This window comes from Heptranchias perlo, chromosome 7, assembly GCF_035084215.1.
Source record: "Heptranchias perlo isolate sHepPer1 chromosome 7, sHepPer1.hap1, whole genome shotgun sequence".
NCBI classification, from domain to species: Eukaryota; Metazoa; Chordata; class Chondrichthyes; order Hexanchiformes; family Hexanchidae; genus Heptranchias; species Heptranchias perlo.
This window is the reverse complement of record NC_090331.1, coordinates 91,430,057-91,446,099: the sequence shown is the minus strand read 5'-3', so window position 1 is coordinate 91,446,099 and position 16,043 is coordinate 91,430,057. Positions and strand designations below refer to the sequence as shown.

Here is a 16,043-nt window from a genome sequence, read left to right as displayed (position 1 = left end):
CTGGGCTGCAGGAAGGCAAGCCTAACAGTGCCAATGAAATACTTCTCTGTATCCTAGTCTCAAATGTTTGGAGGATGAAAGAACCCCGTCTAATGTGCCTTCTGTTGAGCAGCAGTCTGAGCATCCATGGAGTAAAGAAAGACTTGGATTTATATAGTGTCTTTCACGATCTCAGGACATCCCAAAGCGCTTTACAACCAATGAAGTTCTTTTGAAGTGTAGTCACTGTTGTAATGTAGTAATAATATTGGGGCCTTTGTTATAGTAGGAAGGGGGGGGAAGGGGAGGGGGAAAGAGAAAGAGAAAAAGAGCTGAAGCAGTCGGGAGGGTTGCCAGCAACACTAAGGGGGTGATTTTAAACCCCAGGAAGGGTGGGTTGGGGGCGGGTGGGAGTTGAAAAGTTTTTTTTTTGGGGTCGCAATCGTAAAATTTTTGGACTTCGCATTCCCAATGGGAAGGCTGTACTTTTACACGCGAAGTTAAACCCGGAAATAAAGCCAGGTTGCGGTCGTGACTCAAAAAACAACTATTTTCAACTCCCACACGCCCCAACCCACCCGTTCTTGGGGTTTAAAATCACCCCTTAAGAGTCAGGAGTGAACAGTCAATAAAGGAAGGCTGGGATCCTCCAGGACGGATCGGGTTTACCAGGAACACAGAAGACTTGGAGGGGAAGAGTGTAATTAAACTTGTATCCTGGCACTCCATGCTGTTTCATTTGTCTCTACTGAATTCTCTATCATGATGCATATATTCCAAAAACAACATTTCATAAGTGCTTTGCTCTCATCTGAAGTACTGGATTTGTCAAGATTGCGTAACACTACACTAATTTTAGATTTCTCTGTGTGTTTTCAAGTGTTGAATTTGCTAGCCCTACCATGCTGTGCTGGCTGAAACTCACTCCCAGCCATCTGGTACTTGAGATACAATACCATTCATTTCCTGAGCTCAAAACTTACAGGCAAAATGATATCACAGCATTGCAATAGAGTTATATTTAGATGGTGCTAAAATTATGCCATCATTAAATCCTCTTGTTAGCAGTACAGTTTCTATGCTATGGTGTGAGGAGAGGGGTGCACACAGATCTGTATTAATCCAGCACCTCTCTGGCAATTGAAATATTGGAAAGTATTCAAATCAGGTGTCGCAAAGCCCTGTACCCACATGGGGAAGAATTGCACTGATCACTGTGGGTAGTTAAATGCATTCAAAAAAGTGTTTACCATATTGTTATAGAATGGAATTACAGACGTTTAGAGGCCGCCATTTGGTCCATCAAACTTGTGCCAACCCTCTGAAAGAGCTGTCTATTTAGTCCTGCAGTGGTACACAGCGAGCAGCAATAATTTTCTCAATGCTACTCTGAGGTGTAGTTGCAGTGGCACAAAATGTGGCTCCTTATGACTCCCCCAATTTATAACAAATCACACAACTAGAGCCCCTTAAAACCTTTACCCTTGCACTGTACCAGCCCATTGCCCTCTAGTGCTTTTGAAACTCAAATGGTGCCGACACAGATACCGTTGAGAAAATGAATTTGAATAAAACACGATTATTCTAATTGGCAGCATTGAGGCACAGAAACATTGTACTTTGCAGTCACAGAACTAGATGTAAATAGCAATGACATAATTTAGCCCCCTCTTTGGCCCACCTCACAAAAAATGTCTCTAGCTTAAAGTTACACTTGTTGCCTGCAAAACTATTAGCAACATTTTTATTAAAAATAAATTCAACAAGAATTTACATTTGCTTTTTAATGCCTTGTATCCCCATGCTTCACTGCATCACATAATGAAAAATATCTGATTGGAAAAAAATAAATGGGAACAAATCAGTTGAAGTGGGAATTACTTTTAGTGCAGAGGTGTGTGGAAACCATTCTGAACACAAACCCAAAATGCCACGTTAAGAAAACACAGAGCACATGCAATTGTCCTTCTTACAGGAAAGGTTTAGTAAGATGGGCTCATGTTGTTTTGGAAAAATATTTTGAAGTGACCGAATTGAAGTTTGAGATTGAGGGACTGACCAAAATTGATCCAGTCAAATTCTGCACTGCAGTAAAGGGGTCAAATAGCACAGGATACAAGTGAAAGATTTGGATATTAGAGTAAGAAATGAAGTAGAGTGGAACTTTTCATCCAAAGTATAATAAACTGGCAGAATAAGTTACCAAGTGAAGGATTTTGGATTTTCAACATAAAACCAAATTACCAGATTTAAGGAAACAAAGGATTGGCTATAAACCCTGGATTAATTACCTGCTAAAGGAGCTAAGTTTGCATAAAAGTATTAATTCAACTAAGGAACTGTTTAACTGACTGTTCAAGGCGGCGTGCTGAGAAGGTTGGCCACATTTGAAAAGTCTTATTCAGCAGACTGTCCAGAAGGTTAAACATAAGACAGCTGCAAGGTCTTGGAAGTCTTTGAGAAGCTGTTGTAAACATCAGATGCTGTAGTATCAATTTGTTTTAAACCATGGGAAAGAGAGAGTGGGAAAGTACTAGGAGCTTGTTTTGCACGAGCAAGGAGGGTATAAAACCAGCCATTTTAGTAAGTTTGAGTCGACAGTCCATGAATCCGACCGGACAGAGCCCATGAGACAGACCAGAAGAACACCACACAGAATGTTGATGGATTATTAGCCTCTCAATCTTCCAAAGCAAAAGAATTGGCCATTCGGTGTTTTGAGTTGTACTACTGACTTAAAGGTTGAATGAATCTTTAAACTGTTGCGTTTGAATGTTAATAAAACCAATTAGTTAAAAGTAATAAACCTTGGTTGATTCTTACTTCTGATTACCCTCAAGAGTTAAAACAAATACCTTACACAGAGAAGGCCATCGAAGCAAACGGTATAAATGGATTCAAATGGCAATCAGATGCATTTCTGGACAGAGAAGGGATTGAAGAGTGTGGTGCAAATGCTGATAAGTGATGTTTGATCAGACCAAACGGGGCAAGCTTGTTAACTGAAATGGTTTTCTTGTGGAACTGAAAATTCTTATTTTATATATAAAAAACTGTTTTTCCCAAAACTGAATCAATGCAACCGTCACCAAGAAGTATGATTTATTTAATATTAGATTTCTTCTTTTTTTTCTGTTGATTTGTTTTCAATATATTTTATTTCAATACCTAATGGTATCTTAGTTGAGGGCTGAGAAATAACTTTGACTAAAGTAAGGATTTAATAAATCCAACAGTATAAATGAATTAGTACTGGTACCCTGCATAACTTACCCTGGAGACTTCACTGAACTTTATACATTAATTCTATTCCCGCACATTGATCAGGCTTAGCCACTCCTCTCAATCAGATGGGATCAGTAGCACTGTGACAAAAATGACAGTTTTGTTTTTCTGCTTTAAGCTTGGTAACTGCCCCTTTAAATGCAGTCACAACACATAAGGGGGTGGATTTTAACCCTACCCGCCCAGCGGAAGCCAGGTAGGCGGGCAGTTACAAACGAGCAGGTTACTTACTCATTCAAATCCCCACCGTTTCCGATATTAACCTGCAGGGTTTCCAGGCGGATGAGGCGCCCACCTAAAGCAGGAGGGAGCATCATAAATTCATGCAAATCAGGAGCTTATTACGTCAATAGAGCCCTGATTTAACTGGGGCCTGAGAGGGGAAGTCCCGGCTTCCGCTCTAGGCAGAAGCAGATCTACAGCTCGTCTCAAGACAGAAGAGGCCCTTAAGCCAAGTCTAAAACTTCTCCGGGCCCGACAAGGAAAGTCGTGGCCTCCCCTGCCCCAGAATCCTTCCCCCGCTCTCCCACCTGCGAGACTCTCCCAAAACCGCCTCCCCGCCACTTACCTTGAAGCCAGCAGATGGCAAAGGGGCGCCCGAACTTCACCTCTCTGCCATCTTCACACCCGTTCCGGGTGGGAGTGGACTGCCGACATTTAAACGAGGCCTCCTGCTGCCTTTCAGGCAGGAAATCAACTTGCCAGAACGGCCATCGGAAACCCACTCCGAGTTAAAATCCACCACATGGGGATTTTTTTTAGCTACAGTCAGAACCTTGCCTAAAGCTTAGCTCAGTACAAGTTTAGTTTGCTTGTCTATCTCACTGAGAGGAGTCAGCGACTTTCGAACAAACACAGACTGTGATTTGTTCAGTTACATGGGTGACAGCCAGTTATTTTCAAATGTAATCAATAGCTGTTCAAAAATGCAATGAATCCCAGTAACTATTTTCGGGGATGTTTAAAAAACCAAGAACTGAGACTAGAGTTGGACTAGATGAAATTTTGTATTCTCCAGAAAATAGTCTAAACCTTTTGCAGCTCCCGCACGGGTAAGAAATATATTTTTTAAAACATGTATATATGTAAAAGTATTCCATCAAAGAATTAGATTGAAATCTTTTATTGTCTTCATCTCAGGGAGATAGAAGGATTTCTAGTATAAATAAATGTATTATATTAGTTATTCACTTGTTCATCTCTTGCCAAACAAACTCCCTTAATAACAAACTTTAAACAAGGTCTGCTGTTTGCGATGTTCTATGATTCACTGAAGAATGAAGAGAGAGCCTATGACGGCATAGTACAATTTCAGCAGCTAAAAGTATAATTCCAGAAGCTAAAAAGGAATTCACGGAAAGGTTGTTCTGTTTGTTATCCTGGGTGTCAGAGAAATCTTACCTAAATATCAAGGCTGGTGAAGATAGTCTCAAAGGCACAGGGAATTGGGAGTGATCTAAGATACAAGAACCAAACAATCTAGAACAAGAACGAAGAAGAGAACAAGAACGAAGAAGAGAACCAAAACACAAACACACAGGTTAATCAAAAATATTCCACCAACAAATTTAAAAATTAAACAGAAATGGACAGAAGAATGCAGAATACAGTTGGATTCCTTGAATGAAGGAATAGAGAGTTGTACATCCAAGTTTGCAGATGACACTAAGTTAGGAGGCACAGTGAGATGTTTAAATGGGAGCAGAAAGTTACCAAAGGGATTTAGACAGATTAAGTGAGTGGGCCAAACTACGGCAGATGGAGTTCAACGTGGGCAAGTGAGGTCATCCACTTTGGATCCAAGACAAATTGGTGTACTTTCTTAATAGAGTGTCTAGGAGCTGTGGAAGAGCAAAGTGGTTTAGGTGTTTATGCACACAGATCAATAAAAGCTAGTGCAAAGGTACAAAAAGTAATCAAAAAGGCTAATGGAATGTTAGCCTTTATCTCAAAAGAGATTGTAATTCAAAAGTGAGGAAGTGATGCTTCAGTTGTACGAAGCTTTGGTCAGACCCCATCTGGAGTATTGTGTTCAGCTTTGGGCACCGCATGTCAGGAAAGAAATATTAGCCTTGGAGGGAGTGCAGCGCAGATTCACCAGAATGTTACCAGTGCTTAAAGAGTTAAATTATGAGGACAGGTAGTATAAACTTGGCTTGCATTCTCTTAAGTTTACTAGATTAAAAGGGGGTGTTTAAAATGATAAGATGATTCAATAGGGTAGATAGAGAAACTATTTTCTCTGGTGGGGGAATCCAGAACAAGGGGGCACGATCATGAAATTAGAGCTAGACCATCTAGGAGTAAAATCATGGAGCACTTTTTCCACACAAAGGGTAGTGGAAATCTGAAACTCATTCCTGAAATGGCTGTTGAGGCTGGGCCAATTGAAATTTCAAGACTCAGATCGATAGATTTTTGTTAGGTAAGGGTATTAAAGGATATGGATCAAAGGTGGGTAAATGGAGTTGAGGTACAGATTAGCAATGATATAACTGAATGGCAGAACAGGCTCAATGGCCTAATCATGTTCCTATGTTGCTAGTAACACATGGCACTGCAGAGCAACAGCATGAAGGTTCATTTCTCTCATTCCAGTGCTCCTAATCTCAGGTGTGCAGATTTGGGCAGAAAAGGGAACAGAAACCAGGTGCACTCCCCACAGGGGAGAACAAAAAAAAAATCTGGGGAGAATTGTGCCTGAGGTGCTGTCTATGCTACTGGAAGAAGACTGTAGTTTCTAGTTGAATGTGGACATATTTGAATACATTAAAAACTCAATCTATATTCTGTGTATAACATTTACTACAGTTCTCCAAGTTGTGAGCTCTGAATTATTCAAGCATGCACATAAGTCAATCGGCTGTGTTAATTGGCAATAAAATCTAATGAAGAATAACACTATTTAGAGGTTTCATTCCATATGAATTTTAAATCATTTCCACATTGCTCAACTCCAACATTCTCCCTTCTATCCAGTTCCTCGCTTTAGATAAATAGAGCTGAGCTTCAGCTTTCTATAGCAGTGTTAGCCAGTCATTCGTGGAAAAATCAAATTTAAAGAGGCAGTGCTGTCGTAGTAAAACATCTTGCAAGGCAACTTATCCAACTGACACAAAAAGGCACAATGATATAATTCATCTCTCATCACAACTGCACGACTGATATTCGACACTTACATTTTAATTAGAAGATAAAATGTACAAACAAAAAACATTGTGCTGTGCAGCAGGTACAGAATTGATAGCAATGCGGACTTCTGACAACACCACAGTGCGGCATTCAATCCAGGAACGTGGGCCCCGATATTTACGGGGAGCCTGGGAGGAAGCAGGGGCGACTGCCAGTGGCCAGGAAACCCGGAAATACGGAAAACGAGTATTTGGATTTTCTCTGTTTCTCGGCCGGCAGCTGGCCAGATTGAGACTGGCCGGCTGTTTGGCAGGAAGGCCTGCGGTAGGAGGCCGCAGCTGGTGACCAGAGAGGAGGGAGGAAGAGATTGCGGGAGGCGGGAGGCGGGGGGGGGGGGGGGGGGGGGGGGGGGTGGGGAGATCACATCACGGAAGGGGAGGCAGATCGCTTGGGGGCCGGGTTTTGGGGGGGGGGGGGGGAGGCGGTAGAAAATAAATAGGAGGGGCAGGGAGAAGGACTCCTGTTCCTCCTGGCCCACAAGCAGTGCTGAAAAAGCACTTACCTGCTGGAAGCGGCTGTTCTCTCCTCTCTTCAGCTACTGGGATTCCCGAGACCAAGGAAACCCAGCCCGCAGCCATTAAATCCAGATGGCTACTAAAGTCTGAGGCATGCAGCCTCATTAACATATTCAAATTACTGACCCGGCGCTCAAGAGCAGGTTACTCGCCTGCCCCCCCCCGCCCCCCAACAAAACCCCCCTGGTTAAACCAGAAATAGGCGCGTTTCCGGCGGGTTGGGGTCGAGTTTCACATTTTTAAGAATTTAACCCTCCCCCTACAGTCTCTTCAAACATATGATGTGGAGATGCCGATGATGGACTGGGGTGGACAAACGTAAGGAGTTGCACAACACCAGGTTATAGTCCTTCGTCAGGTGAAGTGAAGAGTTACATACAGGCACAGCATATATAGTCAGAGAACAATGCCTGGTGATTACAGATAATCTTTCTAACTGCCCTTTATCACACCTCGGCAAAGAGATAATTATAGCAATCAAAGGAGTGTTCAAACAGGTTAGTCAGGGAACTATTACATCCAAGAATACAGAGGTGGGGTCACCAGGGGTCAAATGTAGCAGATGCTGGGTTTGTATTGAAAACAGAACTTTTTTTTGCTTGAAATCGCAGCAGGTCCAGCCGCATCTGTGTATGGAGAACAAGCCAACTACGACTTCAGTCTGGATGACTCTACGTCAGGTGGGGTTACGTGTAGCGTGACATGAACCCAAGATCCCGGTTGAGGCCGTCCTCATGGGTGCGGAACTTGGCTATCAATTTCTGCTCGACGATTTTGCGTTGTCGTGTGTCTCGAAGGCCGCCTTGGAGAACGCTTACCCGAAGATCGGTGGCTGAATGTCCTTGACTGCTGAAGTGTTCGAGACACACGACAACGCAAAATCATCGAGCAGAAATTGATAGCCAAGTTCCGCACCCATGAGGACGGCCTCAACGTGGATCTTGGGTTCATGTCACGCTACACGTAACCCCACCTGACGTAGAGTCATCCAGACTGAAGTCGTAGTTGGCTTGTTCTCCATACACAGATGCGGCCTGACCTGCTGCGATTTCCAGCAAAAAAAAGTTCTGTTTTCAATACAAACCCAGCATCTGCTACATTTGACCCCTGGTGACCCCACCTCAGTATTCTTGGATGTAATATTTCCCTGACTAACCTGTTTGAACACGCCTTTGATTGCTGTAATTATCTCTTTGCCGAGGTGTGATAAAGGGCAGTTAGAAAGATTATCTGTAATCACCAGGCATTGTTCTCTGACTATATATGCTGTGCCTGTATGTAACTCTTCACTTCACCTGACGAAGGAGCAAAGCTCCGAAAGCTTGTGATTTCAAATAAAGCTGTTGGACTATAACCTGGTGTTGTACGACTCCTTACAATTCTTCAAATATAGGAACAGGAATAGGCCATTCAGCCTCTCGAGCCTGTTCCACCATTCAATGAGATCATGGCTGATCTGTATCTTAACTCCATTTACCCGCCTTGGTTCCATATCCCTTAATACCCTTACCTAACAAAAATCTATCAATCTTAGTTTTTGAAATTTTCAATTGACCCCCAGCCTCAACAGCTTTTTGGAGGGAGAGTTTTCCAGATTTCCACTCCCCTTTGTGTGACGAAGTGCTTCCTGACATCACCCCTGAACGGCCTAGCTCTAATTTTGAGGTTATGTCCCCTTGTTCTGGACTCTCCCACCAGAGAAAATAGTTTCTCTCTATCTACCCTATCAAATCCTTTCATCATCTTAAACACCTCAATTAGATCACCCCTTAATCTCCTATATTTAAGGGAATACAAGCCTAGTCTATGCAACCTGTCCTCATAATTTAACCCTTTTAGCCCCCGTATCATTCTGGTGAATCTGCGTTGCACCCCCTCCAAGACCAATATATCCTTCCTGAGGTACGGTGCCCAGAACTCAACGCAGTACTCCAGATAGGGTCTAACCAGAGGGCCCCTAATGCTACAACTGTGACAAAAGTCTTCATGAACAACAAGTCACCTGACTGGAAGAGATAGCGATGCAGGAAATGTTTGGAAGGATACTGGAAAAGTACAGAACCATTATAATATACACGGGGTGTTTGATTCCTTGCAACATGCAGTGAAATGAATCCTGGTGTCACTGTAGTTCAAATCATGTGATACATTAGCCCTTCAGCTCAAGTCACATAATTAGGCTGTGGGAGCCTGCTATTCATCACTGTCCACCATGCTACCCATAGTGGCAAATCAAAAATAAAAGCAAATGCCAATGCAGAATAAATCCAAACTCCATTTTAACACAGGCTGGCGTGTACTGATGAAACACATCCAGGAATTGAGACGACAGTGATAAACTGCTCAAGCGTCACTCTCAGTTAGACGTCTGAACCTCTGAACATGTTGCTCACGTAACATTTTACGGTTGGAGTATAATTATAGAATAGGGTTTAAATAATTCCAAGGAGTTACAGACACCCACTGGCACACACACTGCAGCATGGGGACCTGGAACCCTGGCCAATTCCTCCCCACTCAGGCTGAGACCAGCTAATTCAGCACAAACGTAGATCAAATCCACGACCTTCTACTGACTGGATACACTCACTAAGCCATCAGGAAAAGGACCCACTAAGTATCTTTTATTTTATGCAACAGAGTGCAATTTGCCGCAAACGTCACAGGTTATTTTCAGAAATGTTCCAATTTTGGTCACCTTATAATAAGTGTTTTAACAACATTGTGTCAAGATGTGAGGAGAAAATAGCTTGTGAGAAAAATTCAGTCAAGATACGCAACAAAACAAGCTTTTAAAAGTAGCAGAATCAAGGTAACTTCCTTTCAATCTGAAGGTGAGTCAGTATCAAGCAGTCACTAACTGGCAAACACCATTCTCTCAAGTTCTAGTCTCACCTGGAGAGCCTTTATTATCCAGCAGAGCTCGAAGTTGGCTGCACAGATGGGCCATGTTGTGCAGCTGTCTGTTTGGCTGCATATCTTTCACCCAGGCTGGAGTGTGACATACTGGACAGCCGTTCCCAAGAGAATCAGCAACACAAACTCTGTAAAAACAGCAGACGTCAGTTTGTACAGAATCACACACAATATTCAAACCATCTGCAATTTACCAGATCACTAGTTTATTGCTCCTTTCTTCCTTCTCCCAAGGTTCGTCACAACACCCATCATTCCCCAAGTGAAAGAGGCGGCAGGCAACCCATTCTCAATACTACCGCAATATCAGTCGGCCACCAGCCCCTGGGTGATGGGCAATTAGCCTTGCAATCTTCCTCTTACTCCAAGAGAAAGCATGTAGGCTCTACTCTGTATCTCCTAACAACCATTCCAAGACTGGGAACTAGATGAATGAAATTAAATAGCAAAATACTGCAGATGCTGGAAATCTGGGAAAAAAAACCCAGACAAAATGCTGGAAATACTATGCAGGTCAGTTAGCCTCTGGGCAGAGAACAGACAAGTTATCCTTCCGGGTGTGGACCCTCCTTCAAAATAAGAGGTGGACCAATATATTACTACAATCAGAAAAAGTGTGTGCGCGCGCACGCACCTGCCTGTTATTTAATATATAGGAGAGACAGACAAAGAAATCATCAGTGGGATTATCGAGGTTAAAAGAAATAATGGGCTTCCAAGTCTGTTGAGGAAGATATTTTGAGGATATAGTAAACCACCCAAACGTGTAGTGTTTGTGGGCACATCTGCCTACACAGGCAGGAATCGGTTTCAATTGCTAAAAACACTATGTTGAATTATAATAGTGTTAAGTAAGACCTTATCACGTCTCAGAAGCATCTCAAAAAACTTCACATGCAATCACTTTGAAGTACGATGATTGTAGGGAAACGCGATGGCCATCTTCTGCACAGCAAGATCCCAGCAAGCAGCAATGCGACGTATGACCAGCTAATCTCTTTTTTTTTTGGAGTTGGTTGAGGCAGAGAAATGTTGGACAGGACACAAAAACGAACTCCTTGTTACAGCACCATATGTATTTATTGAGAAATATGTCTTGATACAGTTAAAGTAGATTATGTCACATTAGTCAAGAACGTCACTGTAATTTACAACATTTCACTTTAAAAAGTCAGCTGAGTGAGCGATGGCTTGTTTTCACGATTCTGATTGTTACATTTTTGGGTTTATAAGCTCAATATTCTCTTGGATTCAGTGTCACCGGCCACTCCCCCTTGGGGCCCCTTGCGAGGGACTTTTTTCTCCCCAATAATGGGTAAACAACAGCGATACCAAGGGATCATAACTCTGTACACTGGCTACATATTTCCCTCTCTTCTAAAATGGACTGGATATTCATTCCTACCAAGTACTGAGGCTTCGAAACAACTGTTTTCATTTGTACAAGATAGATTAATGAACAGAAAACAATATAAAAGTGCAATATACATTACTTTATTCTTTCCGATACATGAAATAACAAAGCCATCAGCCTACATACGATTCCAGTCTCACACTAGGTGGTTGACTCTTAATACAATAAGTACTGCCTTGTTAGTGTTGCCCACATCCCAAGAACAAAACAAAAGTTAAGAATTAATTGGCTGCTGCTGTAGGGGGTACCTTAGGGTCATTATGGATGGATAAATTAAGACGCACTGAATGTCTTTCCTCCTCTATAATTATCGTAAGCGTCAAAGAAGACTCCGGCTAATCATTGACATGGCCCCTTCTCAAAAGGTCTCAAGACAGCTGTTAATCAAACCTGCTATTCCAGGCTTGGGCCTATTCTGGCTCCCCCACAGATATCCTGAAACAAAGGCAGTAAACGGCTACATCTCTGATAATTCCATTAGATCAAACAGTCATTTATCAACATCAACGTATATTTCCTACATTACAACAGTGACTACACCTCAAAAGTAGTTCAAAGGCTACAAAGCACTTTGGGACATCCTGAGGTCGTGAAGGGTGCTATATAAATGAAAGTTCTTTCATTCTTTCCAAATGTAGCAAACTTTGACAATGGCAAAGGTGTTTACATTTCAACAATACTTTATAGACAGCCATTGCATGGGCTGTAGAATCTTACACCTTGTGGAAACCACTGCAGGCGAACTGTCTGGGCTGAGCTGATGGGCTTCTGTTGAGAAATCCTGTGAGGAACCTGGACAGTTAGCAGTTACATTTCCTAACGTACCCAAAGGGTTTGAGCAGTAAGCAGGAATGCTCCCTATCTTACAATGCCTTCATGCTGATTTGGCCAGGACTTTACAAAGTTAAAAAGCAAAACTTTTGAAATCTGAAATCAAAACAGAAAACACTTCGAGTCGGTCAGCATCCACAAGAAATGGTCATGTTTTGGAATAAAGGAATGCAAGGTAGCCTAGCCAGCAGTTGTCTCCATTTTCCTTTATCGGTTCTGGTGAAGGGTTTCAAGCGGATAGATTTGTATGTCTTTTCCCTTTTTAGAAGCTGATAGATATGCTGCCTATTTCCAGCACTTCCTGTGTTTACTTTATGGAGGTTAACACATTAGTTTGAAAACCTAAGTCCACTGAACTCAAAAAAGGTCCCCAAGATACTCAGATTTATATCCATCTGTCGATAAATTTCTGGGGTGGGGGGTTGGATTTATTGACTTAAGTATGTTTCTTCCAATACCGTTATTTTCCTTTGGATATGGTGACACAGGCTTTCAGAAATTAGAATAACCTTCTATGCACCTCCTCCTACCCTCGGCAGAAGAGGTTACCGCCCAGGGTTTATGACTCTCCCCTTCTCAGTGAAAGGTGTCTCTCCGAAAGTGCTTTGTATGCATACTTGCAAGCGGTCCCCAGCAGTGTGCTAATATTGATAGAAGTTCCCCACACAGAATGGTTTGAAGATTACTGACCTGGCACAAACCTATAATTTGTCAATGCATTATCTTTCTCATTATATAGCCCCTTAGCAGCATGCTAGCTACAAGATGTGTCAGATACTGTGGGACACCACAAGTGGCTAGGCAAAGGAACAAAGCATGGCTGTTTGAAAATACAATACCCTACTCATGCAAAATATAAATTTTATTGAAGGATTCATCATCATGTATATACAGAAAATTAAACTGATTTCACTGACTGACATACCTCATAGCAGCAAATAACCAAGAATTATTAATACCTAACATATTCAGAGGGTCCCAATACTATTCTAACACCACTTCTGTCTGGCAACCAACCATGCCAAGCCACTTAACCCCTAAACTCTCCTCTCTTCTGTTTAATTATACTAAAGACTCACAAGGAATCTTCCTCTTCCAACAGCATAACATATTAGAGATTGTATTTTTTTTGTATTCATTCTGGGAATGTGGGCATCCCTGGCAAGGCCAGCATTTATTGCCCATCCATAGTTACCCTGAGGTGGTGGTGATAGGCCACCTTCTTGAACTGATGCAGTCCATGTGTTGAATGCACTCCCACAATTCTGTTAGGTACGGAGTTCCAGGATTTTGACCCGGCGATGAGGAGAGAACAACGATATATGTCCAAATCAGGTTGGTGTGTGACTTGAGGGGTTTTGGGGAAATCAGGGAGTGAGCCACTCTCCACAGGATATTCTGCCTTGCTCAAGCATATATGTGGCTGATCCAGTTCAGTTTCTGGTCAACAGTGACCCTCAGGATTTTGATGGAGGTGGTTAGGCTTTTTCTTGTTGGCGATGGTCATTGCTTGGCACTTGTGCAGCAGAAATGTTACTTGCCACTTACCAACCCAAGCCTGGATGTTGTCCAGGTCTTGTATGTGGATATAGGCTGCTTCATTATCTGAAGAATTGCAAATGGAGCTGAACACTGTGTAATCATCAGCTAACAGTCCCACTTCTGACCTTATAATGGAGGGCAGGCCATTGATGAAGCAGCTGAAGATGGTTGGGCCTAGGACACTGCCCGAAGGAACTCCTGCAGCGATGTCCTGGGGCTGAGATGATTATGGTTGTTGGGAGGCCAATCATCTTCCTTTGTGCCAAGTCTGACTCCAGCCACTGGGGAGTTTTCCCCCAGATTCCCATTGATTTCAGTTTTACTAGAGCTCCTTACTACACACTGGGTCAAATGCTGCCTTGATGACAACGGCAGTCACTCTCACCTCACCTCTGGAATTCAGCTCCTGTCCCTGTTTGGACTGTAAAGAGGTCTGGAGCCAAGTGGTCCTGGCAGAACCCAACTTAGCATCCGTAAGCAGGTTATTGGTGAGTAAGTGCCGCTTGATAGCACTGTCGACGACACCTTCCATCACTTTGCTGATGATTGAGAGTAGGCTAATAATTGGCCAGGTTGGACTTGTCCTGATTTTTGTGGACAGGACATACCTGGGCAATTTTCCACATTGTCAGAAGCCAGTGTTGTAGCTGTACTGGAACAGTTTGGCCAGGGGCACATAGTTCTCCAGCACTACAGCCAGGATGTTGTCGGGGCCCATAGCCTTTGTGTCCTCTGTAGTCAGTTGTTTCTTGATATCACGTGGAGTGAATCAAATCGGCTGAAGACTGGATATCTGTGATGGTGGGAACCCTCGGGAGGGAGGCCAAGATGGATCATCCACCTGGCACTCCTGGCGAAGATGGTTGCAAATGTTTCAGTCTTGTCTTTTGCAGTCACATGCTGAGCTCTGCTATTATTGAGGATGGGGATGTTCATGGAGCCTCTTCCTCCTATTAGTTACTTAATTGTCCACTACCGTTCACAACTGGATGTGCCAGGGTTGCAGAGCTTTGACCTTGGTTGTGGGATTGCTTAGCTTATTGGCACTTTATGATTAATAGCAGCTCCCATATACCAGATTACAGTAACACAAACACATCAACAACATCCTTACCAGCATGTTTATTTGCCTGTAGTCAGTTTTTGACAACCCAGCCTATACTATGTTCTTACCGGCAAAAAACATGCTCACAGCCTCCAAGACAGACAGGCTCCCGCAGCAGTTTGCAACTGAAATAGAGAAAACACTTGTGAATGATCAAGACGCATACTATACATTAAACCATATATTTGCTACTCTCCATGTGCAAGAGCTCACACAAATAACTAGTAAACGCAGAAAACCCACAGGAAGCCCATTAAAACATGTTTTTTTTTTACAATGAATTATGCTTTTCTATTTTGGGTTCTGTTCAGGGAACGAAATGTTGAACCATTGCGAGGAAGCTGCAGTCCACACAGCAAGCTCCCGCACACGGCAAACGGATGGTCATCTGGGGTTTACTGGCCGTGTTGTTTTAGTGGTGTTGGTTGAGCGAGGATATCGGTCCTTCCACTAATGCCATGGGATCTTTCACACCCACCTGGGCCGGCAGGCTTCAACATCTCATCCGGGAGAAGGCACGGCACTCGCTCAGCGCCGCACCGGGGCCTCGGGTCTTAGATTGCGCGCTCCGACCCTGCAGACCGCAGACCAGGATTCGACCGGGCACTTTTCAACCGCTGTCCAACTGGGACGGGGGGCGGGGGGGCCTCTCACCTACTGGGGGGGGGGGGGGGCCGGTACAAAAAGCTACTGAACCATGCCCCGCCGACCAAACCACCTGCTGGGCTGCCCACTGGCAATGACGGTGGCTGGCATTACGGGATGAGTGGAGTGGAGCCAGCGGCCAAGGTCCAACCGACTCCCCGCCGCCGTTCGTTCGTTCATTCAATGAGGGGCCTATAAGTAAAGCCCGGGGCCTGAGCTGCAGTCAGCTCCCCCCCCCCGCCCCCAAATCGGTATAAAAGCGGCAGGTTACCAGGCCGAGCACTGCAGCATCCTCTCCAGCGCGACCAATGCCCCGCCGGTCCGAGCCCAGGCCTGGTTCAGTCCGAGCACAGGCTCAAGATCCGACCCCGACATCTCCGCTTCCCTCCCCCTCCTCCTCCTCCTCCCAGGTTGATCGGCCGCTTCCAAACCGCCGCCGCTCGCGCCAAAATATCAAACCCGCAACGGGCGGGGCCTGGCAGCTCCCAGGGGCGGGGCCTCTCGCAACTGACTGGCAGCCGAAAGGGGCGGGGCCACGCAGCTGACTGGCAGCCGAAAGGGGCGGGGCCTCCCAACAGACTGGCAGCCAAAAGGGGCGGGGCCGCGCAGCTGACTGTCA

At 44.0% G+C, this 16,043-nt stretch overlaps 1 protein-coding gene across 1 annotated transcript in view; it reads right to left on the bottom strand.

Moving 5' to 3' along the window:
* bard1 (BRCA1 associated RING domain 1) overlaps nucleotides 1-15,804 on the bottom strand; it is a 172,254-nt gene extending 156,450 nt beyond the window's left edge. The window contains exons 1-3 of the mRNA XM_067988113.1: nucleotides 15,696-15,804; nucleotides 14,848-14,904; nucleotides 9,867-10,015 (exon numbers count right to left, since the gene is read on the bottom strand). Coding sequence (XP_067844214.1) covers nucleotides 9,867-10,015; nucleotides 14,848-14,904; nucleotides 15,696-15,799 — 310 coding nt within the window. The 5' untranslated portion in view covers nucleotides 15,800-15,804. The remainder of the gene's footprint in view (nucleotides 1-9,866; nucleotides 10,016-14,847; nucleotides 14,905-15,695) is intronic.
* Nucleotides 15,805-16,043: the final 239 nt, after the last annotated feature.